General features: G+C 41.0%; 1 protein-coding gene across 9 annotated transcripts in view; it reads right to left on the bottom strand.

Moving 5' to 3' along the window:
- MAP2K5 (mitogen-activated protein kinase kinase 5) overlaps positions 1–27251 on the bottom strand; it is a 247064-nt gene extending 219813 nt beyond the window's left edge. For all 9 annotated transcript variants that reach the window (XM_073877255.1, XM_073877256.1, XM_073877257.1 and 6 more), the window contains exons 1-3: positions 26196–27251; positions 19960–20008; positions 5957–6024 (exon numbers count right to left, since the gene is read on the bottom strand). In XM_073877255.1, the coding sequence (XP_073733356.1) occupies positions 5957–6024; positions 19960–20008; positions 26196–26330 (252 nt within the window). In that variant the 5' untranslated portion in view covers positions 26331–27251. The remainder of the gene's footprint in view (positions 1–5956; positions 6025–19959; positions 20009–26195) is intronic.
- Positions 27252–27887: the final 636 nt, after the last annotated feature.

The following is a 27887-nucleotide window of genomic DNA, read 5'->3' as shown; positions in this document are numbered from 1 at the left end:
GTAAGCACCTGACTCTTGATTTTGGCTCAGATGATGATCTCAGGGTCCTAAGATCTGGCCCTGCGTCACGCTCCATGCTTAGCACAGAGTTTGCTGAGATTCTCTCCTTCTCCATCTCCCTCTACCCCTCCCCTCACTCACGGGCTCTCTGTCTCTCAAATAAATAAATAAATAAATAAATAAATAAATAAATAAATAAAATATTTAAAGTTTCAAAAACCAACAAAGTATTTTTTACATTCTTATTCACATTCAGGTACACTAACATTCTAGTAAACAGCATTCTTTTTTTATATCAGGAAAAAAGGAGTATTTGCAAAGCTTCCTCAGCAGGACCTCAATAGATGCCAAAACAAAAACATCATTTCAAACCGCCAGAAGTAAAGAGACTGGGAGTCAAAAGATGTAGGACCGTGTCCAGGCCTTCCCATTCACTGGCAACGTGACCTCTGACTGAATCTGCCCTCCTAGGGCCTCAGTTTCCTTATCTATAAAATGAAACTGCTGGACAAGACTTCTAAGGCTCCCTTCCAACTCTACTTGAGTAACTGTATGATTTTAGAGGCAATCTCCAAGTTATGTGTACTAGGATAAAGCTAATCATATTCCAATTTACAAGGTGCTACAGAGGTCAAGGAGTATTTTCCCTCATGGTACCCAACATGTAAAAAGGTACACAATGGTCAAGTATACCAAAGGGAATACTTATACTCCACTAAAACACAAGGTCTCTGCCATAATGGGAGGCATTACAGTTAAACTCATCCCATACTCTTCTGGCAACGTGGAAAAATGGTATAAAGGCAGAGAATGGGCAAAATGAAGAAAATTATTCTTGTTAATACTGTGCTCCACTCACACAAGCCTCTTAGGATTGAGAGAACCAGGTGTAATAAATCCTGTACTAGACATGGGATTTAGCAGAAACAAATATGAATCCATTTACAAAAGCAAGATGTACTGCTGAGTTTCTTAATGAAAGGTCACCCAAAAGCCGAGGTTAACATTAACATAACCCCTCCTATAACTGGGTCTCAGTGATAGATAAAGCTTATGATTAATCAATAAACAAGGCCCAGCCCTGTTGTTTGGTGCTGAAAGGAAATGAAGCCAGCCCTGCCAGACAACGAATACAAAAAGACAGAAGGAGAAAAACAACACACCATCTTTAATCTTTCCAGAAAATGAGAGGGGGAAACAAGAACATCAACAGAAATGTAAACTATATTAAGGGAATATTTAATAGGGTCCTTTAAATAATTAGCAATGATCAGGTATTTAGTTTTCAGAATATGTAGGTTGGGTGTACTTTTTTTTTTCCTAATAAAGCGTTTCAGATTCTAATTAAAAAAATACTTTATGGAGGAATTAAAAAGATACAATAGTGTCAGAGGAAAAGCCATGATCCCAGAAGTGGAATATTCTAACAACATAACTTACAAGAAACTACGCTATAAAAACAGATTGTTGATTAACACAAACTCATAACAAAACGCAGAGAGCGATCACAATGGTGCTGTAATAACACTTGGCTGCTGGATTCTCTCAATACATTAAATATCTCCTTGGAGACCAAATTACTTTACATTTTCTTAAAAGACAATTTATTATAGCTTTGTTTTCTTCTCATTATCTCTTAAAAATATATCTAATGAAGAAAAGAATACAATTTCTAAATAACTTACATAAAACGGTACTAATGTGTGACAACAGACTTCAGTTTAATATGTTGGTTATTATTTAACAGCACACGACAACTTATTGTCATGACAAATCCTTACTACAACGCGATATCCACATGTCACATGTATCAAAAACCACTGTATGCCATTATTATGGCACACATAAAATTAACAGCCTAAGGCTGCTAGCAATTTAAATAATTGATAAGTTTTCAATTAAAAAGGCAACATTTTCAGGTCTAATACGAAAATCTATTTAAATTACTGATAAAAACTTATGTTTCTGTTGGCCCAAAGCCAGAAAATGCTTGTGTTCAGGGGGAAAAAAGTAATTCTGCAAGTTGCAACTCAGACGTTGCATATTTTCTTCTTAATTTTATGCAGAGATCCAGGCTGTTTATTCATTTAACCTTTGTAATCAATGGAAAAGAATGATTAAGGGATTTCCAGTAAAAGTGTCTCTAGTTTTGCTTTCCCCATATGGATTCTAAAGAAATAATAAGGCGACTGCAAATTTATTAAATTTGACATGAGAAACTAAGTTGCTTTTTACAGTAAATACAGGGTTACCTGTCAGTATCTTGGTATCTCAGTATCTTCCCCACCCCACCACCCAGATCCTAGATTCAAAAAGTTTTCAGTCAAAATGAACCTAAAAAATAAAGACCATGCAGCTTGTTCATAATAGATCAGCAACTAAAGGCTATCAACCAAAATCTATGTGAGATTAGGTCCAAATGGTTCTCTTCACGGCAAAACTGGAACACAGAGGAATTTTAATCATAAGAACCAAGACAGATCAGGGGCGCCTGGGTAGCTCAACTGGTTAAGCATCTGCCTTCGGCTCAGGTCCAGGGATCGAGCCCCGCTTGGCGGGGGCCTCCCTGCTTAGTGGGGAACCTGCTTCTTCTCCTCCCTTTGCCCCTCCCCCCAACCCCGCTCATGCTCTCTCAAATAAAATAAAATAAAGTTTTTTAAAAAAGAGCCAAGACAGATCAAAATGACAGCCAACCAATTTTATGTGTGCTTTTTGAGGAAGAGATTCCCCTACTCTTTACTTTCTAAATGTTTATTCAGAGCCTGACTCTACATAAACAACGGGTATATGATGGTAGGGCTATCTCAACAGATAAGAGGAAAAAGAAATCCATTTAGGTTTTAAATGACTTAAAGCTTGTTATAGGGCGCCTGGGTGGCTCAGTCGGTTAAGCGTCTGCCTTCGGCTCAGGTCATGATCCCAGGACCCTGGGATCGAGTCCCCGCATCGGGCTCCCTGCTCCGCGGGGAGCCTGCTTCTCCCTCTGCCTGCCGCTCCCCCTACTTGTGCGCTTTCTGTCTCTCTCTCTCTCTGACAAATAAATAAATAAAATCTTTAAAAAAAAAAAAAAAAGCTTGTTATCTCTCTCCGAGATACTTTCATTTAAAAAGATTTTGCTCAAACATTCAGAATCTGAAAAGTGGAACGTTAAGTTAGAAATTCTTGGGGATTTCAGGTTCCCATCTATAAATATTTAAGTGAATTAATGAGAAAGCCTGGACCTGATCAGACCACAATGTATAGACCACTGCCAATTCATAAAAAAGGCTTCACCATCCACTGCAAATTGGTAAAAGAAAAGAGTATCAATTCACTATGTGGTACACCTGAAACTAATATGTCGACTGTACTTCAATTTTTTAAAATGAGGGAGGAAAAGAATGTAGTGAGTTTTACTTACATAAAACTAACTTTACTCACTTTATTTTTTTAAATTTTTAAGTAGTTTTCACCCCCAACGTGGGGCTCAAACCCACTACCCTGAGATCAAGAGTCGCACACTCCACTGACCGAGAGCCAGCCAGGTAGGTACTCCTAAATCTACTCACTCTAATGGTCACCTTTCCTTCTGAGATTATGTACAGCCCATCATTTTTAATCTTTAAATGACTCTCACTGTTTTTCTTTGTTAGTAAAATAATGGTTAACAGTAGGTAATTTTTATTATTTATTTATTTTATTAACGTGTTTATTTGGCAAAATAAAATGTTACAATGCCTATGTCCTCCAATCTAAAAGTGAAAATTGATTAATGCATGAAAGCCACATATCTGGGGATCAATGAGCTAGAAGATTTCTTTTCAGACTAAAAAGTGGTCCTATCGAAATCTCAGAAACTTGTAAGTTTAGAGACAATTATGTAACTCTTAATATATTTTCCTACAACACAAAAATAAACACTGCATTTGAGAAAATAAACATAAATCATAGGGAATATATACTACAGATGTCTCAACTGAGGTATTACATACACACAAATCATCCAGAATGTACTAATGGGTGATGACATAGACAAGTCCCCATACTAATGTGCAAGGAGGTGGATGGGAGAGAAACAGCATAAAACACCTTTTATAGCACCGGCTATCACACCAGGACAGGCTGAACTTCAACTCCACGCTCACGTTCACGCTAGCCCTATGACCTCAGGCATATCTCTTAGCCATGGCTTCCACATCTAAAACATCGGGATGATAAAATCCACCTCACTGAGTCATTATTAAAACCACAGAAAATTAAATACCTTTCGCATCTAGTATATATATAGTAGGCACTTAGAAACGGGAACGATTATTATCACTATGACGTGCATTAACATTTCTCAAAAAGCATAATTTGTCAGAACTTCCCAAAAGCACGTTTTTGAAAGCACACCTTTATGTGTGGCTATGTCAGAGACATAATAAAAGTACAGTGATGTCAGTAATGTACTCTCTGCAGTGGAGGTATGTTGAAAAACTAGAATCCATCTGTGTGTGTGTGTGTATGTGTGTGTGTGTGTGTGTGTGTGTGTTTTCTAAAAATAAGCATGTCACACTCCCAGGAGAGTTAGGCAATCTATCAATACTAGTGCTAGACCTTTCAGGAGACAATCCTCCTCTGCCTTTCAAGGTACTGATGAGCCCTGCTCTAAATTCTCAGTGCACAAAGACTCTCAAATAAGTTAATGGGAAGTCAATGGGAAATTGACTTTTCCTACTCTTGTGCTGGTCTGAATGCAACGCTCTGTTAATCATGCCATCTTTCTTGTTCTCCTTCCTCCTACCCTAAATTAAAACTATTGGCGGAAACCCTTACAGATATTTCACAGTTTTCATTACAATGAAACAATATCCTGGTTGAAGCTGAGGTCCATCAGAAACCTACTGATGTTGTGTTGGCTACGAATGGCGACTCAGACCAGCAAGCGCCCTGAGTCCATCATTTCCACCATCATACCACTTTGCATTTGTATAGAACTTTTAACTTCTCAAAGGGCTTTCACATCTATTATCCCATTGATCATTACAATGACCCTGTGCAGTAGAAAGGACGAGTATTATTATCCACAATGGACAGATGAGGCAGCCATAGCACAGAAAGGTTAAGTGATCTGCCTAAGGCCAGCAAGCCAGAGGAGAGCTGAGTCAGAGACCTGAGTCCAGGGCTCTCTCTCTACCCAGACCCTAGAAAAGGTTTTGTAAACAGATTACAAACTCGGGTAAAAGAAAATAAAACGAACAAGAGGAAATAAAACTCAATGAGAGGAACAGCACAAATCAGGGCTCAGGGAAGTTACCCCGCTTCATCATAGTTGGATTTGTCAGGCTGAGTACTAAAATTTTAGATAGGTACCCCTTTGTCTTATCTTGCTTATCTACTTCAGTCCCAGATAAACGGCTAAGGCAAATTTCCACTGAAATTTGAAACACAAAAGAAAAGTCATTTCAGGATATATTCAAATCACTCTGAAACAGTAACCCTGTAGTTCATTTCAGGGTGGAAAAAAAGGGGGTGGTTTGTGCATAAAATAACCGAGAGTACATTTTAAAATCGTGTATCCATACTAAGCCTGCAGCTACATTATAACTATAGTCTGTTTGGAAGGGTGAAAGAGATCTCCAGTTGAAAGTAGATTTTGAAAAATTTTTTAGAGCCCAGGGGTTCATTTTTAATGAGCCGTTACTTTAAGTACTGCATAAAAAATACAGGAAATTGATAGTCCATTTAGTCTGCACCATACCTAATGCAAAAGTCATTAAGATGCATTATTCTTAATGTTCACGATATGATCAGTAAGTGTCTTTTGAAAAGAACGCCCTTAACTTTAACATAAGGAAATCCCTGAAATCCTTATGCATCCTACAGAAGAATGTTATGGTAGCTGTGATTTATTTTTATATCTTCACCATGCCGAGAAACAGTGCCCACGATTACATTAATACATTACAATAGTCCTCATTTGTGATAGACTTACATAGGACAGCATGGCCTTCATTTCTTCATCACTCCTCACTGTAATTCGGTCACCATCTTCATCTTCATCTGTTTCAAAGGCAACATAGTGCGAGTGGTAAGATTTGCAGTTTTTAAATGCACAAAAACCACGTCAGCTGGGAACATAACACAACTTCTTTTCAAAACTTGAGAGCCAAATCTTCACACCATATTTTTGAGGATGTCAAGGTTATCGGTTTGTTGTTTTATTGGGGTTTTTGTTGTTCAGAATATGAATAGTCCCAATAAAGAGCCAAAAATTTCAGGGACAGCTGAAAATTAAAATACTGCTTATGTCAAGCCTGACATGTATCTAGGTTAATGTGTCACTGGAGTGTGAAGAAACAGGTTTGGTGTGAAGAACATTAAACACTGAAGGAGGCCAGTCTTGTTCTACCATTAGTACTTTCCTTCTTTCCCACGCAGCACCCTATGCCTTATTTGTCAGTCTTCCTCTCTCCCAGACAAGCTATCATGTCATAGTGGCATGATCAAAATGGCTCACATGTATTGAACATGACTACACACAAAATACCATGATACATGCTTCATGTACCATACCTCCTTAAGAACCACACAACGATCCTATGATGTGGACAGTGTGACTTGATTATTACTATTCCCTTTTCCCCGAAGAAGAATAGGGAGCCTATGTAAGGTTAACTTACAAAGCAACTTTAACACAGTTATCCCCATAACCCATTCTATCTGGTAGCTCGCTTGCTCTTTCTGAACAGTTTCATTTCTATTGTGTAGTCTGACTATAATAAGCTTCATATGGCTATTCACGTGATTTTGAAAAAATGTGATAGTCTTAAAACTGGAGGATAATTAGACTTTACAAAATACACAACCAGAATGTGTACATTTGAGTAAGTGTATCATCAAAGCGGCCACATCCAGAAACTTATTTCCATGATGTTTCTCCTGTTCAAAATAGTTTTGAAATACCTCTTTGAAAACTGCTTTAAGATCTCAAAGATAGATAGCATGAAAATATCAGATCTCATTTTTTTGAAAGATTTTTTTTTTTTGAAGTAAACTACACCCAAAGTGGGGCTTGAACTCACAATGCTGAGATCAAGAGTCACATGTTTTACCAACGGAGCCAGCCAGACACTCCTATCAGATCTCATTTTTAACCCAAAATGGAACTGCCTGCCTGGTTACTCACCTACACTATCTGCCAGGCAGGACTCAGAATGACTTTTGTTTATTTCTAAATATTTAGTTAGCTATTTCATCTCTCTAAAAATAAAGATCTGTCAACAAAACAGCCTATGTGATAGATTCTAAATATATGGCTGAAAGAAAAATGCCAAAAACATTTTGAGCAATAGTAGGGTTGTTGGAAGAAGTACACAGCCTCCCAGGGGACAACTGGGAAGGGGCAGGCTCTCTCTCAATTTGGATGCCTCAGCTCTGATGCACTTGTTAAACAATCAGTGTTGTTATTTATTTATTTATTTATTTGGGGGGGGGTCACTCTTGAGTATCTAATTGCTGAGTTGATCAGATGCAGAGAACCTGATTCCAGGCCTGGAGAAACAGACAAATCTCAGGTCATGAAAAGAATAAGCTTACATGACATGCTCTGGGGACTCTTACTGAAAATACAGGGGGAGTTCAGTCCAGCTCATGGATCTTCGCCCACCACACCCCAGCGGCCCTCCCTCCCATCCAGCTGCAGTTCTGAAGATGTCCCCCAGCTCAGTTGCCAGGCCATGGAAACCCTAGGAGGGAGCTTGTATTCTCTCCTAATTAGCCCATTTCAGAGCAAAATGCTACTTTCTCTCCCAGCAGCCAATAGCAATCTATCTGACAGCATGATAGAAACCAACAGTTGAGCCAGCCCAGCTCAGTGACCAAACCAACTGCTCTCACTGGGGTTTCTCTCCAAAGCATTTGTTCCTGGATCCTGGATCGTGGTTCACTCCCGAAGAGTTCCCGAATTCAATGCAAATCAGTATCATCAAGTCACACTATTTAAATATCTACATAAATAAGAGCTGTCCAGAGTCACTACTGTACTATTCTAGTAAGAGCTGCCTGTTCTCCGTATACAAGGCACATAGTAGTCACTTTCAGTAACACAAAGACAGCAGAGGCCTAAGAATATTACATATATAAGGGACTATATAGGAATCTAGCTCTTTCTTTCTTTCTTTCTTAGGTGTAGACACTATAAAGTCAAATTGGGGAAGAAAAAGAAATGCCATTCTAGTTTTGGAAACAAAAGGGAGTGTCTACATAAGCTCTAGAAACCAGTATTTTTGAGGTTAAGTCAAAAAATTTTCTTACCAATGCAGGAAACAAAGGGGAAAAAACAGATACAATATAAAGAGCTATAATGTTACATACTAGCACACATGAAAACACTTTACGTTTTTATTTTAAAAGCAAGTCAAATTCTCTGTTTAGATGTGGGCTACAATGATTTGTTCTTGATGAAGTCCTGAACTTGGTAAAATTTCCAGCCTGAATAAAGTAGCTTTTTATAACTCTCACTTCTATACCAGAACTAGCTACAGAGACAGTGGCTACAAAGGAATTGTTTATGTTCAAATTTCAATATACACAAGATCTCAATAAGGTATCATTCACATGGGATGAGGAAGTGTTTGGAGTTTAATAAAACAGGTGAAAGCCCTTTTTAGAATTTGTGAAGAGAGGGCACAGATTCCAGAAAAATCATTTAAACCGTAGTCTCTCTCAATCAGGAACAACACAACAGTAAGAAGAGTTCTCTAAGCTCTCAAAGCCAGAGCTTGAACCTTTAAGGTTTCTTAAAACAGAAGATTTGGAATTCCATGAAATCTCTGAGGGATTATTTCAGGAAAAAAACAAAACAAAACACCTGTGACAGAAGTCAGCTACCAGAATAATTTCTTGTCTAGCAGTTCCATGAAAAGCAGTTATTAAACACTATAAGGACACTTGGCTTTAAGTGGACAGAAAACTGAGGCCAAAAGGCCCGAATAGCCAACCTAGTGGTAAAGTGCTGACGCTGTTCCTTAAGGGGTCTGACTCCAAGAGAAAGATTTCGGTTAAGTTGAAGGAGGCATTCTAATAAAGCCTGGGGATAAAATCAGACTTACATGACACAGTGATTAATGTTCTTATGGATTATTAAGAGACTCCATTTTATGTAGGTATTGGTTTTCTTTACAAATTGCTCTTTGGGGGACTGATAGACTCTTTGCTATTTGTGATGAGTAGTTTTAATGAAGACTCCTGTTCTTGTCAAAGAGGAGACTGAGTTGGAAAAGTAATCACACCTATGAGAAGACTGATGATTCTGGCCAAAACACAAAACCCAAGCTATCTATCCCTGTGATGGCAGTCAAACCATTTGCCTTGACACTTAAGTGAGAATACACTTCTCTGTAAAGACAATAAATTCCAAAGACATCCAGATGGCCAACAGACACATGAAAAGATGCTCACCATCACTCATCATCAGGGAAATGCAAATCAAAACCACGATCTGCTATCACCTCACACCTGTCAGAAGGGCTATCATCAATAAGAGAAGAGATAACAAATGTTGGCGAGGATGTGGAGAAAAGGGAAACCTCGTGCACTGTTGGTGGAATGTAAACTGGCACAGCCACTGTGGAAAATAGTATGGAGGTTCCTCAAAAAATTAAAAAAAGAACTATCATGTGATCTAGCAATTATATTTCTGGGCATCTATCCAAAGGAAACCAAATCACTCTCTCAAAGAGATATGTGAACCTCCATGTTCACTGCAGCATTATTCACAATAGCCAAGATACTACTTACGTGTCTACCAACAGATGAATGGCTAAAGATGTGGTATACACATACATACAGTAGAATATTATTCGGCCACGAAAAAGAAACACATCTGCCATTTGCAACAACCTGGATGAACCCTGAGGAGGGCATTATACTAAGTAAAGTAAGTTAGAAAAAGACAAATACTGTATAATACCACTTATATGGGAAATTTAAGAAGGCCAAACTTAGGGGCAACTGGGTGATGCAGTTGGTTAAGCATCTGACTCTTGGTTTTGGCTAAGGTTGTGATCTCAGAGTCGTGAGATCAGGCCCTGCATTAGGCTCTGCGCTCAATGCGCAGAATCTGCTCAGGACTCTCTCCCTCTCCATCTGTCTCCCCCACTCCCCAAAATAAATAAATAAATAAATCTTAAAAAAGAAAAGACTAAACTTAGGGAAACAGAGAGTTTGACTATCAGGGGCTGGGGTGGGGGAAAATAGGGAGCTTTTGCGGAAGGGTATAATTTTCTAGTTCCAAGGTCTGGGGATCTAATGTACAGCATGGTGATTATAACTAATAACGCTGTAACATACTTTTTTAAAGATTTATTTATCTGTCTTAGAGAGAGAGAGAGAGCACCCACGCATGCACGCATGCACAGGAGGGCAGAGAGTGGGGGAGAGAGTCTTAAGCAGACTCTGTGCTGAACACAGAGCTCGATGCAGGGGCTCAATCCCACGACCCTGAGATCAAGACCTGAGCTGAAACCAAGATCTGACATTTAGAGGACGACCTGAGCTGAAACAAAGATACGACATTTAAAGGACTGTGCCACTCAGGAGCCCCAACACTGTAACATATATCTGAATGTTGCTGAAAGTAAATCTTAAATGTTTTGACCACAAAAAAAGAAATGGTAATTATATAACAGGATAGAGGTGTTAGCTAATGCTATGGTGGAAATCAGTTTGGAATATACAATTGTATAAAATCAGCAGACTGTACACCTTAAATTTACACAATGTTATATGTCAATTATATATCAAAAAAGCTGTAAAAAACGACTTAAAATAAAGACAATGAGGGGCATCTGGGTGGCTCAGTTGGCTGAGCATCCAGCGGTTGGTTTCGGCTCAGGTCATGATCTCAGGGTCGTGGGATCAAGCCTCAAGTCAGGTTCCATGCTCAGTGGATAGTCTGCTTGAGATTCTCTCCCTCTCCCTCTGCCCCTCCCCCTACTCACAGGTGCTTTCCCTCTCTCTCTCTCTCTCTCAAATAAATAAATTGATAAATAATCTTTAAAATAAAGACAATGAATTGACAGGTATTAGAAGTATTGAAGGATAAAGTAGAAAGACATACCAAGCAATTTAGTGTAACAGTAATTTAAAATACTTCTCTGTTAAAAGTTGGATACACAGAGCCAGTCTGGCCGATTCTGGCTATTTGCCTATCAAACTGGTTTAGCTATAAAATGAACACTAAATGGAACTGTAAATCATAAAAACTTACTAAAGTGGCACAAAGAGTTTCAAGGTTATAAATATGTTGTTGAAGAACGCTAGAAAATAGTGGTACTAAGTAAAGAGAAGTAGAAAAAATAATTTGAACTTTTGTCTTATACATAGAGGTTCTTTACCATCTGACCAAAAAAGCATTACTAGATATGACCAAGGGGGGGGGCAGTGCATGAGATAGATCTGATACACTGGTTCACAATGAGAATTCCAGACTTCTCTAGTTGCCTGGAGCATAGTAATATGATTTTCCAGCACATTAGGGAAGCAAAAGTAGAACCAGAAAGTCTATGTACTGGCTGGATTTTGTTAATGTCACTTAAAATGGAGGAAAAAATCCTAGCAAGATACCAAATAGAGTGCAGCAGATGGTAAACAAATATTATGAAGCAATCTTTACAAAATCTGCAGTGTGTCACAAATATACAAAATGGCAGAGTTTGGGAAAAGAGAATCATAACAGGCCATATGTTGTTAGCAATTTTATTTGAAGCAACATGCAATCCGAAAGAGAAACCAAGAGGAGGAACATAAAGGCCCAATAGAGGAGAGGCAGCCTCAGGTAAGGGGCGGTCAGAATGGCAAGCACAGTGCCTATCAAGGTAAACAGCAGTCAACCAGCAGACGCCAGGGAGCTCTCAGCCAAACAGCACCCACTGCAGCAACAGGGCTCAAGTGGGCTTTCGAGAGAAACAGTCTAGCTTCTACAAGAGCAACAGAAAGTTAAGGCAATATATTATATGTCATTTGTCACGTTCCTTCAGTGCCAGGTGAGTCAATTAGAACTATAGCAAAGGCTTTTTCCCAAGACAAGAGGAAAGAAATGCAAACACAACTGTAGAGGACTGTAGAAAGACATTCAACAAGAAATTATCCAGAAAGGCTGTCAAGTTTATAGAGCCCTTCTTAGGTATGACAGCTAAGATCTGGAAAGGACTAGCAGTCCCAGTTTCTATGGCCAAATCTTCTCGGCCATGAATTTTAATTGTGCTCCATGCCCCTGCCTCCTGATTCCTTCTTCACTTCTTTGCTCCCTTCCTCTCTCCAACAAATATGAAAATGCCCACTATAAAAGCCTTGCCCCCTTGGAGCTTACACTCTAGTTGAGATAGACTGAAGGGGATGAGGTGGTGGGCTGCACAGGTATCTGGGGAAAGGTGTTCCAGGCAGAAGGAACAGCTAATGCAAAGGCCTTGAAGTAGAATACCTGGCATGTTCAAGACACTGAAAGAAAGGCAGAGTAGCTACCACAGCATGAGCGGTGGGAGAGAAAGAGAAGAGTTCAGAGAAGCAGCTCTGTTGCAGAGTTGGGGGCAGATGAGAAAAATGCTGGACCTTGTAGGACATTTTAAGAACTTGGCTCTTACTCCTGAGTAAGATGGAAACCACTGGAGGGTGCTGAGTGTTGTGATCTCACTTCTAAAGGATCGCTTTGGCTGCTATGTGCAGAACAGGCTGTGTGGAAGCAAAAGCAGAAACAGGGAGACCAGTTAGGAGACCACTGTCATAGACCAGGTGAGAGGTGATGGTGGCCTAAACCAAGCTGAGATTCTGAGCAGTCATTATATGCTGGATATATTTTAAAGCCAGAGCTAATGGGATTTTCTGATGGATGAGATATAGAAGGCTTGTCCTTCATTCCTTCAACTATCCATGTGTTCCAGAAATATATTGAGTGTCTACTATGTGCCAGGTACTATGATAGGGTTTCTAGAGACTCAAGAATGAGCAGTATTGTCTAGTGCCCTCAAGGAACAACTAGCCTGGTTCTTGAATAAAGGACTTGAACTTCTTAATTCGCATGCAAAATAACAAGACTACTAATAAGCAACTATTCTCATAAGACTAAAAAGGATCTGGACTTTGTGCATGGATGATACTGCAAACCAAAATTTTAATAAATTAAAACTCTCTTTAATAGTCTCAAATTCTAGGATGCATAATTAACTCTTAACTGTTAAATAACTTTCAGACTGTGTACTATTGTGAGATACAACTTTTCATTAACCCACCTAGTTTTACTTATAAGCAACCACTTATCTTTTACACACACTACAGTTTAAGAAAATGAAATTTCATTTTTTTCCAAATAATTTATGATTTCCAAATATTTTATAATTTAGACTTTTCTCCAAAGCAAAAAGGGGTTCTCACCCACCTATTCTTTTTTTTTTTTTTTTTTTTTTATTTGACAGAGAGAGACAGTGAGAGAGGGAACATAAGCAGGGGGAGTGGAAGAGGGAGAAGCAGGCTTCCTGCAGAGCAGGGAGCCCGATGCGGGGCTCGATCCCAGGACCCTGAGATCATGACCTGAGCCGAAGGCAGACGCTTAACCAACTGAGCCACCCAGGTGCCCCTCTCACTCAACTATTCTTAAGGACACTGTCTTTGCTATTTGGACATGAAGGGTATCTTTTACAGGTATTTCTCCAGTAATCAGCTATATTGATTTTCTATGCTGTAAGAATTTACGACTTATGGGTGCCTGGGTGGCTCAGTCGGTTAAGCGTCTGCCTTCAGCTCAGGTCATGATCCCAGGGTCCTGGGATGGAGCCCCACATCGGGCTCTTTGCTCAGCGGGGAGCCTGCTTCTCCTTCTCCCTCTGCCTGCCACTCCCCCTGCTAGTGCCCTCTCTCTCTCTAATAAATAAAATCTTAAAAAAAAAAAGAAAGAATTTACGACTTAAATAATTTGTAATTTTGCTTTAAATGGTCATATTATGCCAAATTTAAAATGATGAACTGGGGGCACCTGGCTGGCTCAATCGGTAGAATGTGTGACTCTTGATCTTGGGGTTATGAATTCGAGCCCCACGCTGGGTGTAAAGATTACTTAAAAATAAAATCTTTAAAAAAAAATGATGAGCTGGTTTTAAAATTTCCACCCAAAATAATCTTCCAGAAGTTTGTAAAACAACTGAAATGAGAAGCGTAAAATGATCATGGTTGAAGAAAAACATAAGTAAAATAAAGATTTATCCTACAACCCTATCTTATGAACCAAAACTCAGAGGCACAACTCGACAAGTGTGAAGATACTTATGAAGGCTACAGACCAAGATATGGGAAGTCAGAGTGCCATGGGAAAGTGAGACCACGTGGTATTTACAGGTTTAAGTCAGCACTTGTCTACATAGACTTACAGTGCATCTTTCAAGTCGCCAGTAAAAACTTACCACCCAGTGCCTCCAGCCCAACAGTCACTCTGCAGCAGTCACCTGTCTAGACACAATCCAGGAAGAAGCGTACATGTGACAGATATGCATAGGAAACTCATTAGTGGGCACAGCTGATTTGTGTCGCCTCGTGTGTTGGTGTACTCATTAATCTGTTAATGAAACTGTGGAAATCAGCAGGGGTCTCTGGGCCTATGTGAATGTCAAGCTCCTACAGCACATGTAGGGCCCACACATGCAAACATACAGGCCTTTTTACGGTAATGGAATTTAGCTTCATCTCAGGAGTGTTCTCACATCTGGGGAAAGACAAATTATTCAGTAACTGGTACAGAGTCAGCTGTCTATGTGCTTGAAAAATAAAGTTGGATTCCCCACCTGACTCCTCCTTTCACCAAAATAGACTGAGATGGTACAAATATTTAAAATCTTCTGACATTTGTAATAAATATAGGCTCTTTTCAGAAAAAAACCCCCACACTAATACACATATGAACGTATGTATTTATATACATACCTAACGTGTGTGTGCTTAACTCTATTAAAGTAGAGCAAGAAAGAATATGGATGAATGTTTTTACAGTGTCTGGAATGTGGAAGACCTTCCTAAGAATGACATAAATCCAGAGGTCACAAGGGCAATATGATAAATCTGACCATGTAAAAACTTCACCTTCTCCATGGGGAAAAAAAAAAAAAAGAAGAGGGAAAAAGACCAAAGCAAGCTGAAAGGAAAGCAGTAAACCAGACAAAAATAGCTCTAACATATAAGACAAAGCCCCAATTTTCTTAATATTGGAAAGCCCTTAAATCAATTTGAAACCTACAACTTAAAAGGAAAATGGGCAAAGGTGACAAAATGGTTCACAGAAATTAAATACAAATAACCAAAATACACATGAAAAGATACTCGAGCTCATTTATAATTGATACCAAATAAAACAATAACATAGTAATCTCTTCCACCTTTCAAACTGACATTGACTAGGAAGTTTGCTAATAAAAAAAAATACCCAGAGTTGGTGAGGGTAGAGAGAAATGGGCATTCTCAAACATTGTTGGTAGGAGTATAAATCGGTTCCACCCTTTAGAGAGCAACATGGTAATAGCTATTAAAATGTAAAATAGGGGTACTCTTTGTCTCAGTAGTTCCAACTCCTGGGAATTTATCCTACAAATATGTTTCCACAATGTGGAAAGATATATGGCGATGCCATTGACTGCAGCATTTTTTCTAATCCTAAAAAACTGCTAACAACTTAAGATCGGTCGGTCTATCAATAGGTTAAATATATTAAGCCATGGCCATAAAATGAGGTATAATGTAGTCATCCGAAGGACTGAAGTTGATTTGTGCGTGCTGATGTTGGAAAGAGGTCCAAATATACTATAAGTGGAAGTGGAGGCAGGGGAAATTAGTTGCAGTATAGTATATATTACATACAGAGAAAACTTCCGTAAGGATACAGAAGAAACTGTTAAATAGTGAACTGGGAAAATGGGGACTTTTAGTTTTCCTTTCAATTTTATGCTGCTTAAATTCTTTTTTAAAATCATCTATACCTTCTTAATTAAAAAAGATATCAAACACTAGATACTGGAAAGTATTGTTATCTGCACTCAAATTATAAGGGGAGAAGGAGTAACATGAAAAAGGTCTAGGGCCATCAGTCCAAGAGGTGAATTCAGCATAAATGCGCCTGCCTCCCCTCATCCAGCCTAACTCCCCTCGGAAACATTATTCCCAGGAACAGAAACCGGAAAGAACAGAGTCACTGTAGACCCTCTGCCCTCTCAGGACAGAGGGCTTAGTCAAGTGTGGGAATTTGAATTTGGAGCCTGACTGGTCCACCACCAGCCAGTTTTTATCCCGTGCCTGGACAACAGCACAAATAATCCAGAAAAGCAAATGATTTACTTGGCTTTAGGTCACATTAATTTTAAAATTCTCATCTGAATATGGACACACAACATTCCATTTTATTCAGCAAGGATGTTCCCACAAGGCACTGAGCTAAGTACTAAGAAGAGAAGAAGAATGAAATAAAACAGGGTACCTGTCATTAAGTCATTCAAAATCTAGTGAGGAAGGGAAACACGCACACAGCTCATCAGAAGACACGCCCAACACTCCAGCAAAGGTGTGGAGAGAGATTAACCCCATCTTGGGGGGGGGGGTGTCAGAGGCCTCAGCCAATAGACGGCACTTCTCAGAACTGCAGAACCTATACCATTACCTTTCCCCTCCTCTCCACTTATCAACTCATTTCCTTGATAAATTTGACAATACCCTTTCTCTTGTTGCTTAATTCATATCATTAAATACAATACCATTTGTTTTGCTAAAGAAATCAACTCGTTATGTATACTCTTCAATATTAAATATATTACCATAAATACACCTTTGTTCAAAGTTTTATTTAACTGGGAGTTGTTTCATCATAGCTATACACGACTGAAATAGCTCAAAAATGTCAGCAAATTAGCTTACAAACTATACCTTTCCAAATATTTCCTCTACATAGATTCCACTTATTAGTTCAGATCTTTGGGTCAGAACACAAAGTCATCCTAGGACAATCATGAAAAAAGCCAGGCTAGGATTTTAATCTAAGCTAAAGAAACAAAGACTGTTACTATTTTGTCTATGTTTTGGGGTTTTGTTTTTGGTTTTGGTTTTGGTTTTGCCTAGAACTGGTCAAGACACAGATGGGTATAGAGCTGCTACCCTCTTCTCAGTAAAGAAGGAACAACATCTCTGAGAACCTAAACCATGATATTTAAACATTTTTTCTCTTAGTGTTAGATATACTTTTCAGTATTAAATATATTACCATAAATATTTCTTTGATTAAAGTGTTATTTATTCAAGAGCTGTTCCATAAGCCATGAAAACCATACTTAACAAACTTCATAGGCTTTTAACATACTTGGTTATAAAGAGTGCATGTTTCACAGTCAAAAACAACTATGTTTATTTTTTTTTTTAAGATTTTATTTATTTATTTGACAGAGAGAGAGACAGCGAGAGAGGGAACACAAGCAGGGGGAGTGGGAGAGGGAGAAGCAGACCTCCCGCTGAGCAGGGAGCCTGATGCAGGGCTCGAGCCCAGGACCCTGGGATCATGACCTGAGCCGAAGGCAGACGCTTAACCAACTGAGCCACCCAGGCGCCCCAAAAACAACTGTGTTTAAATCTGGTTCCACCACATTGATGACTTTGGTAATCATTTCCTGTTCCTGAGCCTCAGTTTCCCAAAGGTATAATTTTCCTACCTCACAGAGTTTTTGTAAGGATCAGCAACAATCTAGGTAAATCATCGAGTCCACTGACAGGCAAAGAGCAAGCCATCAATAAATGACAGCTAGAATAACTGATGTTATTACTATGAACCCTAGCTATGGAAGCCAGTGGGGCACAGGTACATCAAGCCACTTTGTGGGACCCAGAGGGCAAGAAGTACGACGTATAAAGTAAGCTCCTTTTCTGCTACAGTTATGAACAATCACAACAAGTGACTTCAAGAATGATTACAACTTGCAGAACAAGTGTCAAAAGTGGCTGAGAATGTATACATGCTCTGGAGTCTACATGAGGAAGTCCACTTCACCACTCACTAGACTCTGAGCAAGCTGCTCAGAGGAGATGTCCTTTCCTCAACTAAAATGGAGCTAATAACCATAAAAGACACTAAATCATAGGAAACAGACTGAGGGTTGCTGGAGGGGAGGGGGTCACTGGGTCATGGGCATTAAGGAGGGCACGTGACAGAATGAGCCCTGGGTGTTATCTACAACTGATGAATCACTGACCTCTACCTCTGAAACTAAGAAGACACTATATGTTAATTAACTGAGTTAAATAAAATTTAATTTTAAAAAATAAAAACAAAAACAAAACAATCCTTTGAAGTACTTCATGGGGATCTTGCAAAGGTTAAATTAAACGAGATAACCATGGAATGTTCTCAGCACAGCACCTGGCAACAATGACAGATGTTTACTATCGGCCTGTCCATGAAACCCTTGGTGCCACCAGAGACTTCCCAAAAAGGGTCTGAAGAGCTTGCAACACTAATATGTACTTCAGATACATGTACCATTTTTCAATAGTACATAGACTCCAGTGTGGTTAATAAAATACTAATTATTTTAAGAGTTCTATGCAAGTGACTTTTAAATACATGGAATGATTGTCGAAAATATTCAAATAATGAGAAAGAGAGAAAGGAAAAAGTGTGCTCATTTAGCCAACCATTCCCCATTCTAACCGTGAAGTCCACTTTCCAGGGGGAACCACTGGAAGGCACTGTGGTGGGCACTCGTCACATCCTTGTCTCTCAATATAGACACAAAGCAGGGAGGCACAGGGATTAGCTATTTTACAAAACGGGGTCATACCATACACTATTTGTTTATTCAACAATATATCATGGAAATCTTCCCATGCCGATGCATAAAATCCTAACCCATTCTTTTTAGCTGCTGTTCAATTGGCTGCTGCTTCAGATAATGGATAACTTATGAATCCACTATCCTAGGCATTTAGCTTTCCTCTAATTTTCTCCTATTAAAAATAATTCCACAATGAATATTTTGTTTGAAGGGCATTCAACACATGGGCAGGTATCTCTGTTGAACAGCTTCCTAGATGTGAAGCTGCTGAATCAAAGGTTTTGCACATTTTATATTTTGGTTAATAGGTATTGTCAAACTGTCCTCCAAAGAGAACATAAATAAGAGAGGACACTGTACTCACTGTCATTAACCATCTGCTTAAAAACCAAGAACAACAAATAAACTATAATGTGGAGAAATCGTACATTTTCTCAGCGAAAAATGGCCCTCACCTTCAAAAGAAGACAGGAACCACAGCTAAAAATCCCACTCTATCCTTCTCAACACCAGAGCCCCTTTCTATGAACTAAACCCTCATCTTAACATTCCTAAACCCTAACATGCCCTGCAATGACCTGGCTCATCTCAAAACTGGTTTTCTAGTCCATCCTGCCCCTCCCAATGCCCAAGCCAACTGCAGGGTGGCGGGGGGGGGTTGCCGGGGGAGAAGGTAAGGAGGAAGGTCTCAAGACCTGAAGGGCTACTGTCATCATGTACCAGCCACACCAAGCCCCACTAAAACAGAATTATTCCATGCAATGCTCACTTAAAAGTTCTACTCTGTTACTGTTTTAAAGCAGCAATGGATTACAATCTCTTAATCAATAATCACTGGCCTACAGGTAGTTTACAGGTTTCATTTTGTCCCACAATATTATTACAGTGAGGAGCAAGAGCAGATAAAGGTCATGTTGGTAATTAAAGCTATATTATAGAAGTATGCACACCCAAGATATGATTAAATAAGAAAATATTACTCAGTTCAGTATCATCATTAAACTTGCATTAATTTATAAATATTTAAATGTACCATATGATGATCATAAATAATCTGTTTTTGTCAGTTTCTAAAGTAATGCAACCCATAAACCCTTTGAAAAATTACTGCAGAAAGGAATAGTCAAGAAAGTATACAAGCCAGACTTACATTCAAACGCTGTGGTTGTTGCTTCAGGCAGAACCTGGCCTATCACATCCTAAACAAAGAAAGAATAAAGAAACACAATTAGCCATTTCTTTATTGCTAACATGTGGCAAATCCTAGAGGAAATATGAGAACCTGAAAAAGATTTTTGAAATGTTGGCATAAACTATAAAAACATTAGCTCATAATCACACTTAGCCCAGCAATGTAAGCCCGGAGTTTAAATCTCTATTTGGGGACTGGGGTGGGGGGGAGGGTTCTTTACCAAATCTAGTCTGTATTAATACCATAATCTTTCACTCTTGATTCAACAGCGTATACACACTGTTTGTGTATTTAAAAAACACACACAGTTTGTTCTATGGAAGGCTGTGGAATATACTACCAATAGAAAGGTGTTTAGGAGTCAGACTAGGCTGGGTTTGAATCTCAGCTCTCTACTTACTAGCTGTGTGACTGCAAACAAATTACTTAACCTCTCTGAGCCTCTATTTGATTATCCTCCAATATGGGTCTAGTAATATTCACACAGATAATGCAATTAAATAATAAACAGAAGTTAGCCTAGCACATTGTAGACAACAAATGTAGTTTCTGATATGTAACTAGCAACATCTCGCCTTGTATTCATAGTGCAGACAGTTAAAAAAAAAACAAGTTTCCATGATATATTATTCCAATGATGATATTAACCTATAGCACTACATTTGATACAATTTTTATCAACCTTTACTGGAAAACATACATTTAGTGACACCGGAACAGAGTTAATCTAGCCTACGAAAGATTTTTGTCTAAGGTATATAATCTGATATCCATGTTTAAATGAACCCATAAGGTTGCAATCTTGAAAATCAGTCTACAGAGACAGCTTAGTTAGAGAGGCATGGAACATCTTCAAGAAATAGGCAGTTCTGGGAAAAGTGACCCTCCATTACGTCCAGCTTAACCCAAATGGTCTGCAAACCTCACTGTTCTCTCGGGGACCTCTGCCACAACGTTCCTCCTGGGCTCTGCCAGGAACTGGCACCAGGCAGCCGGCTGATAAAGCGGCTTGCAGTAGTTCTCAGCAGGGAGCCCACAGCCCTTCCAAGCGGGGCACTTAGCAGAGTGGCGGCTGCAACTTCCTTCCAAAGGCAGTTCTTTAGAAGCTTTTGCTGCAGTGGAAATTTGCATAATAGCCTTGCCTCTACAGTGCCTTTTTTTTTCCTGAAAAATAAATCTGTGCATATAAAATTGATCAAAGAGAGCTATTTGAGGCAGCCCTCGCTCATTAGAGTCAAAGGAGGTGATTTTTTCCTTCTGATTCTTGTCTTAGCAAATGAGACATCAACTCTGAGGAAGTATTTCTGAAAAATTTTAGTGTTAAAGAAATTCTACACACTTACAGGCAGAAAGTATTTATTGCCAGGTAAATGGAAACTGTAGAGCGAGTATGGAATATACTATACAGGCAACTAGTGTAAAGCCTGACTATGTGGACTAGAGCCGAACTGCTAAGGCTGGACCTTGGCTCTGCCATTCAGTAGCTGAGTGACTGAGTCTCTCTGCGCCTATGTTTCCTTCTGTGTAAAATGAGATCAAAACTGTACCTACCTCATAGGACTAAATGAGTTCATATTTGTAAAGTGCGTAGAAGAGTGTGTAGCATGTGGTAAGCGCCACATGAGTGTCTGTTAAATAAAACAAGTCACTGATGACTGGAACGTCACAAAGCTTACCTCACAATGAAACCCTAAATTTCAGCACCCAAGGATCGGTGATGGTCATTCATTCACCTCCGTCATCCTTCCATAGCATTTACTGAGGACCTTTTCTAGCTGGGTGTGTAGTTAAAAATAAGCCGGGGGACTCCACCCCCAACCCTCCAAGTTGAGGTTACCTCTGGTTACTTCAAGGGAGCTCTGACCACCTCAATCTTGAGATGTGAACTCTATAGTAATCGCAACCTAATTTAGGATCCTTCCTATTTATGAAGAGCAGAACCCATCAAGCAGCAAATTTCTAATAACTAGCTGAAAACCTTGCTTGGCAGCAATGGCATCCTTTGCACATCAACATAATCAAGGAGCCACATAGGTTTTACACCTAATGTGGGGAAAAGGAGAAAGAAAAAGCAAACTCACTTGAGTGAATCATGAGAACCATGTGAACACAACCAACTATCTTATTTTGTTAAAGCAAATAAAGTGGGGCTTAGCATAATGCCAAAGGGCTAAAAAGCTTCAAAATTAGTTAATACCTACTGGTTATTTCTAAGCAGGGCACATTAAAAATTTTATGTATATTTTCCAGTTATATTTTAAGCGACTTATTCCCCCCCCAAAAAACACCTGTCTTAATTCTCAACATAACATTTACCTAAAGAAGGTTTCAAAAGAAAAATTAAATTTAAATATCTTAATGGTGATCATTTCTTGATCCTTTTCTTCTCTGTGCTTTTAATAAATCCATCAACTATATGGTGGGCCAAAAGTATAATTAAGCATCTCAACAGGCCAGGAGCATAAAGATCACAAAGCGGTAGGCTATAGAAGAATAAGATTTAGAAAGATGCTAGTCTGGTCACAGAGATAAAGACAAACCTAAAAGAGTAACAAAATAGAGCACTTATAGTATTATAAGAGCCAAACAAAAGACATAAATAGCAAATAAGTATTTGCTAACTCAGGAGGCAGGAAAAAATCAAAGGCTCCGTTTAGACAAAAATTTCAAAGATGAGGGGAAATCTGAGCTGGGACTTGGGAGACAGGATTGAAATAGCAAGAAGAATAAGAGGAACATTCTCTCCTCCTACTGACTAGTTGAGATCTCCTGCACAATCTTCCCAAAACTGGGGGCTGTGGTCTACAAGGAACAGAACACAGAAAATAAAGCTGAAAAGCAGATCACCAAATGTCTCTGCCCTTGGAGACCAGCCAGTCTCTAATTATTCAGATGCAGGACAAAGACCCAGAGAGGCCGAGTGACTTCTCAAGGGTTTCCCAGCCATTTGATGGAGCTGTGACAAGAGCCCTCAACCACAACCCCACATCCAAAACATGCTCAGGTACAGATGACTCAGTGACAACAAACTGCTTCTGGCTTCTGTTTCTGGTGTGGCCCAAAATGAGCTGTGTGGCTTTAGCATTTTCCCCCTCTGGGGTTATGCTCCCTCATTTGAAAACTGGGGTGAAGTGATATTAGATGAAGGGGATGCTTCCAGATTTCATTGGGCTTTAAATTTTAAGGCTCTAAGCCAAAGACGCTGATGTATCTGTGGTTTTTTGCCAATTTCTTGAGGAAAAGATGAGGTGACCCTAGAGAAGAGATCATAGATGTCCACCAGGATTTGGGCATGCAGTTCATAGAGCCTGCTATTAGGAGCATAAGAGAGAGCACAGCACCGATTGCTAAGAGCCCTTCATCAGGCCTTCCTGACAAAGCATGCTCCACCTGGGCTTACCTGTGCATGTGCATGTGAGAAGACACATGGCACTCTGAGTTCTAGATGGTGGGACCATTTGTGCAAAGTTTACTTTAAGGCCAGTCAGCCTGGAGCCAAGGAACCACTGAGAGATGCTTGAGAAGCAGAAGACCCAGCCAGGCCTTGTCCCTTATGTTATAACAACAATACTTATAAAGCACTTACTACATTCCAGATTGTTCTAAGTGCTTTATGTATATCAACTCCAGTAGTCCTCATACTCTATCAGGTGGGCACTATTTTTATCTCCCACCCTCCACTTTTTTTTTTTTTTTTTTACAGATGAAGAACTGAGACACAGAAGACACTTGCCCAAAGTGAGTCTGGTAAGGCTTGCAATTTAAACCCAGGGAGTCTGGCCCAGAGTTTGTGTTTTTAAACATTGCACCATTCTATTTTTTTTTTAAAGAGTTTATTTATTTATTTGAGAGAGACAGAGTGAGAGAGAGCATGAGCAGGGGCAGGGGAGAGGGAAAAGCAGGCTCCCCACTGAGCAGGGAACCCAATGTGGGGCTCAATCTCAGGACCCTGGGATCATGACCTGAGCCGAAGGCAAACGCTTAACTGACTGAGCCACCCAGGTGCCCCTGCACCATTCTATTTTAAATAATACCTTCTGTTATTTCAAATGAGCAAAGTGAAAGAAAGCTCACATCTTTCTCATCACAGGCATGATCCCACTTAATCTTTGCAAGTCTTGAAAACAGGTACAGTCCCTATTTTACAAGTAAGGAAACTAAGGCTAAAAGAGGCAGAGTGACTTGCCTAGTTAGTGGGACTGCTTGCAATTAAACCCATGTTTCTAGATTCAAAACTCAGTAGCCTGGTCCACAAAACCATAATTGCATGCATCTTCTTTGAAGCTCCCTTTGAAATATTTGAACAAATATTTTGGGGGGCACCTGGGTGGCTCAGTCATTAGGTGTCTGCCTTCGGCTCAGGTCGTGGTCCCAGAGTCCTGGGATCGAGCCCCGCATCGGGCTCCCTGCTCAGCAGGAAGCCTGCTTTTCCCTCTCCCACTTCCCCTGCTTGTGTTCCCTCTCTCGCTGTGTCTCTTTCTGTCAAATAAATAAATAAAATCTTAAAAAAAAAAAAAAAAATTCGGGATGCTATGGAGCTCCAGAAACAGAGGGGAGACAGAAAAGTCCATCTCCTCCAGAAGTTTACCATTTTAGTGGAAGAGACAGACAGACAAAACTGTGACAAAACCTGTGACCTTTGCTGGAGCAAAGCTGTGGGAACACAAAGGATGGGCACATAACCAAGATTAAGGTAGAGGAAAAGTGAAGCTGGGCTCTGAACAGCAGGTAGGAGTTGGCCAGCTGAAGAAAGGGGCTGAGTGGAGACAGCCTGGAAGAACTCAAGGTTAGTTCTATGTACCTGGAGCACATGGTGCTCCCAGGGGTGTGGTGAGAGATGGAGCTGGTGCCAGGTAAGCACAAGCCAATCCACGTGGGCCTAGAGGACCGTGCTAAAAAGTTTGGGCCTTGTCATGAGGAAGGAAATCTGTATGTATGTGAATGTGTGAACTCCATATGCAAAGGGAAGGGCAACATTTGGTGTACAAGATTGGAAGCTGCTGGCTCACTCCAGCTTCAGGACTCCTGGCCCAGACACCTGAAAATCTCTTATGTTCTGCGTGGTCAGTAAAATCCAGAATGGTCAGTAAAATCCAGAATTCAAAATGTAGGTACAGGAATCAAATTTTGATTGAGTCACCTAGGACTACCAAAAAAAAAATCACATCAGAGATCTCCCTCCTCCCAAGAACCTCTGCTCCACCCCATCTTATCTTGTAGGTAAGATGCACCATAGATTTGGTACCTGCAACATGCTTCTGGGTATGTCAGTTCTGCTTTTCATACCTCAATCATTCAATATATAAAATGGGCACAATGCACTCTGGCTATCTCAAATGTGTGCTAAAAGATGAGAAGTGGCAGTGCAGCTGTGGGAAAAAATTACTAAGTAAGGAAATCTGAGTTCTGGTACTGACTCTCCCACTCAGGAGCAACACAGTTTTGGAAAAGCCATTCCGCCTCTCTGCTCCTCAGTAACTATCTCAAAAAAGGTAAGAGGTCCCAACAGGCCACCGCCAAGGTTACACTCTGCTCTCACATCCCATGACTTTATTTGAAATATGTTCTGAGTATCCTGAGAGTAATGACACAGCATTGATTCCAAGATGTACCCTTTCCCTCAACGCTAGCATCTCCGAAATTGGGCTACTTTTGTATAATGTGCAGCAGGTCACAGTTTAACGGGCAGTATTTTTTCTTTCTGAGTGGTACATAAAATAGTGTCTTAAAAAAATGACACCTTAGGTTTGATGAAACATGGCAAATTCAAGCTGCCTAGTTTCCCTTTCTCCAGGAGTCAACAAGTTCAGGGAACTCGGTAGAAAGGCATGGCTGGAATCTGGCCAGAGACATTCTGAGAAACACTTGAGGAAGAAACTTCTAGACTCAGCTTTTTGCATCCAGCTGGTTGCTTCTGTGTGTACGTCCCAGTCCAGGCTGTGAGCTCCTTGAGGGCAGGGGTTCAATCTGATTCATCTCTATTTCCCCAGGGCCCTGCACAATTGCCAGATTTCAGTACATGCAATTAATCAATGCCGTCGCTGAAGCAATAAAACTGCCCTCACAGGAGGCCAGCAATGGCCACCGCCACTAGCTCGGGCCACCAGGCTCAGATTCAGTGGATAAGGCGCTGACTACCCCACAAATCCCTGAGCCCTCCTCAATGGGATTTGAAGACTGAGATCACCACTCACCAGCACATCCCTGAAGAGTAACTGCGGCCCGGAGTGCACTGTCCAGTCCACCGCGCCACTATTTGGAATCTTGATACGAATCACCAGCACCTGGCTCTCCATGGCATGGAAGGGGCCAAGGGCCAGCCACAGCATTACAGGTTACAGGGACTCACATCCTGGGGTAGGAGGTACCCACTGGATCCTGGTTAAGAGAGGGCTCCAAGAGGTGACAAGGGGACCGAGGAGAGGAGGCTGGGGGGGTGGGCAGTAAAGAGAGGAGGGGTGGTCTGGAAGGAGCCCGCAGGCACCGAGCCAGACCCAGGCTGTATGGGGTCGGGGCTGCCTCCCTGTGAGCGTGGACGGGGCAGGAAGAAGGGGCCGGTAGGAACTAGCGGAGGTCAGAGGTTCTGGAGTTGGAAAACTGGGCGAAAGGGGATCGTGAAGCTCTCAGCCGTCTGCGTGGGTGTGAAGAGACGACCCCGTTTTAGGGAGGCAGAGCGGCAGGTGTCCACTCCTCCTTAGTGGAGAGTGGAGGGTCCCCGACTGGACGGGACTCAGTCGGGGGCTGTTTGGAAGGAGCCCCGGGGCCCCCAGACCACGCGAAAGCTGAGGAGGGCCTTCCGCGAGAGGGTCGGGGAGCCAGTCGTGCTCCCCACCCCGAGTGAGAGGGCGCGGCGCGCACTGGCTCAACCCCAGCCTCCCCAGGCCGAACGTTCCGGCTGCGGCGGCAGCGACGGCGGCAGGAGGAGGAGGAAGGCGCGGCGAGGGCACTATTACTCCGGAACCAAAACGCACGGCACCGGAACCCCGGGAGCCGGCGAGAGGGACCCGCCTCCCACGGCGCCATGTTGGAAGAGGGCAGCTCCCGGCCGGCCCCGCCCCCGCGGCGGGGCGGGCGGGACCCGGGGAGTGCGCTCAGAGTGCGGGGACCCGCAGGAGGGCCGGCGGGGCTTGTCCAGTCGGGAGAACTCCGACGCCCTGTGGCCGCCCGCGGCGACTGAGTGACGGTCCTTGCCTTTCCCGACCCTCGTTAAAGGCGGCCAGGTGAAACCAGCTAACAAACGAAGGACGAAACTGAACTGGGACTGGGTCGGTCAAAAGCCAATTGACGACACAAAATTGCGTACCGTTTGCGGCAGCCCCAGAAAGAAGTGCAGCTCTCCTTTATCCCTACTTTGTCAAGACGTCTACCTTAACGGGGTTTGTGCATCAAATCAGCAAGAGCAAGGCAAGAACTCAAAAAGTGCTTGTCTTTTTCTCTTCCTTCTTCCACGCCACAGATGCGGAAGGTCATCGTCTTCCTCTCGTATTAGCCACGAGTGTATGAATTCTTTTTGTTTTACCTCACGATTGCCCTGAAATAGTAAACATCCCTCTGTTCAAAAGCAACAGTTAAAAAAATCAGGGAAGAGTTCAACTGCCAGGGGACAGCTGCAGTAGTGGCATCATGTTATATTATTAAATCGTTGCAGAAAATATCCGGTCTCGTCCATAAATTTTCAACTAGATAGCAATGTTTACGCAATCGGTGATAGCTCATGCAGTAGCAATCACCCTGGGTTGTTTTTTAAATGCCTTGTTAACCTCATTTTAAAGTGCACAATTGTGTTGATCTATGGTGCCTAGATAAAAGTTTGTTTACAAATTGCAACGTGTAGGTTGGTCCATAATCTGCTAATAAAGGGGCACATGTCGCTTTGCGGTTGGGTG

Source organism: Callorhinus ursinus, unplaced genomic scaffold (genome assembly GCF_003265705.2).
Source record: "Callorhinus ursinus isolate GAN/ISIS: 27379988/994484 unplaced genomic scaffold, GSC_fseal_2.0 scaffold25, whole genome shotgun sequence".
In the NCBI taxonomy this organism is placed as follows: Eukaryota; Metazoa; Chordata; class Mammalia; order Carnivora; family Otariidae; genus Callorhinus; species Callorhinus ursinus.
This window is presented reverse-complemented; position numbering and strand designations above follow the sequence as displayed.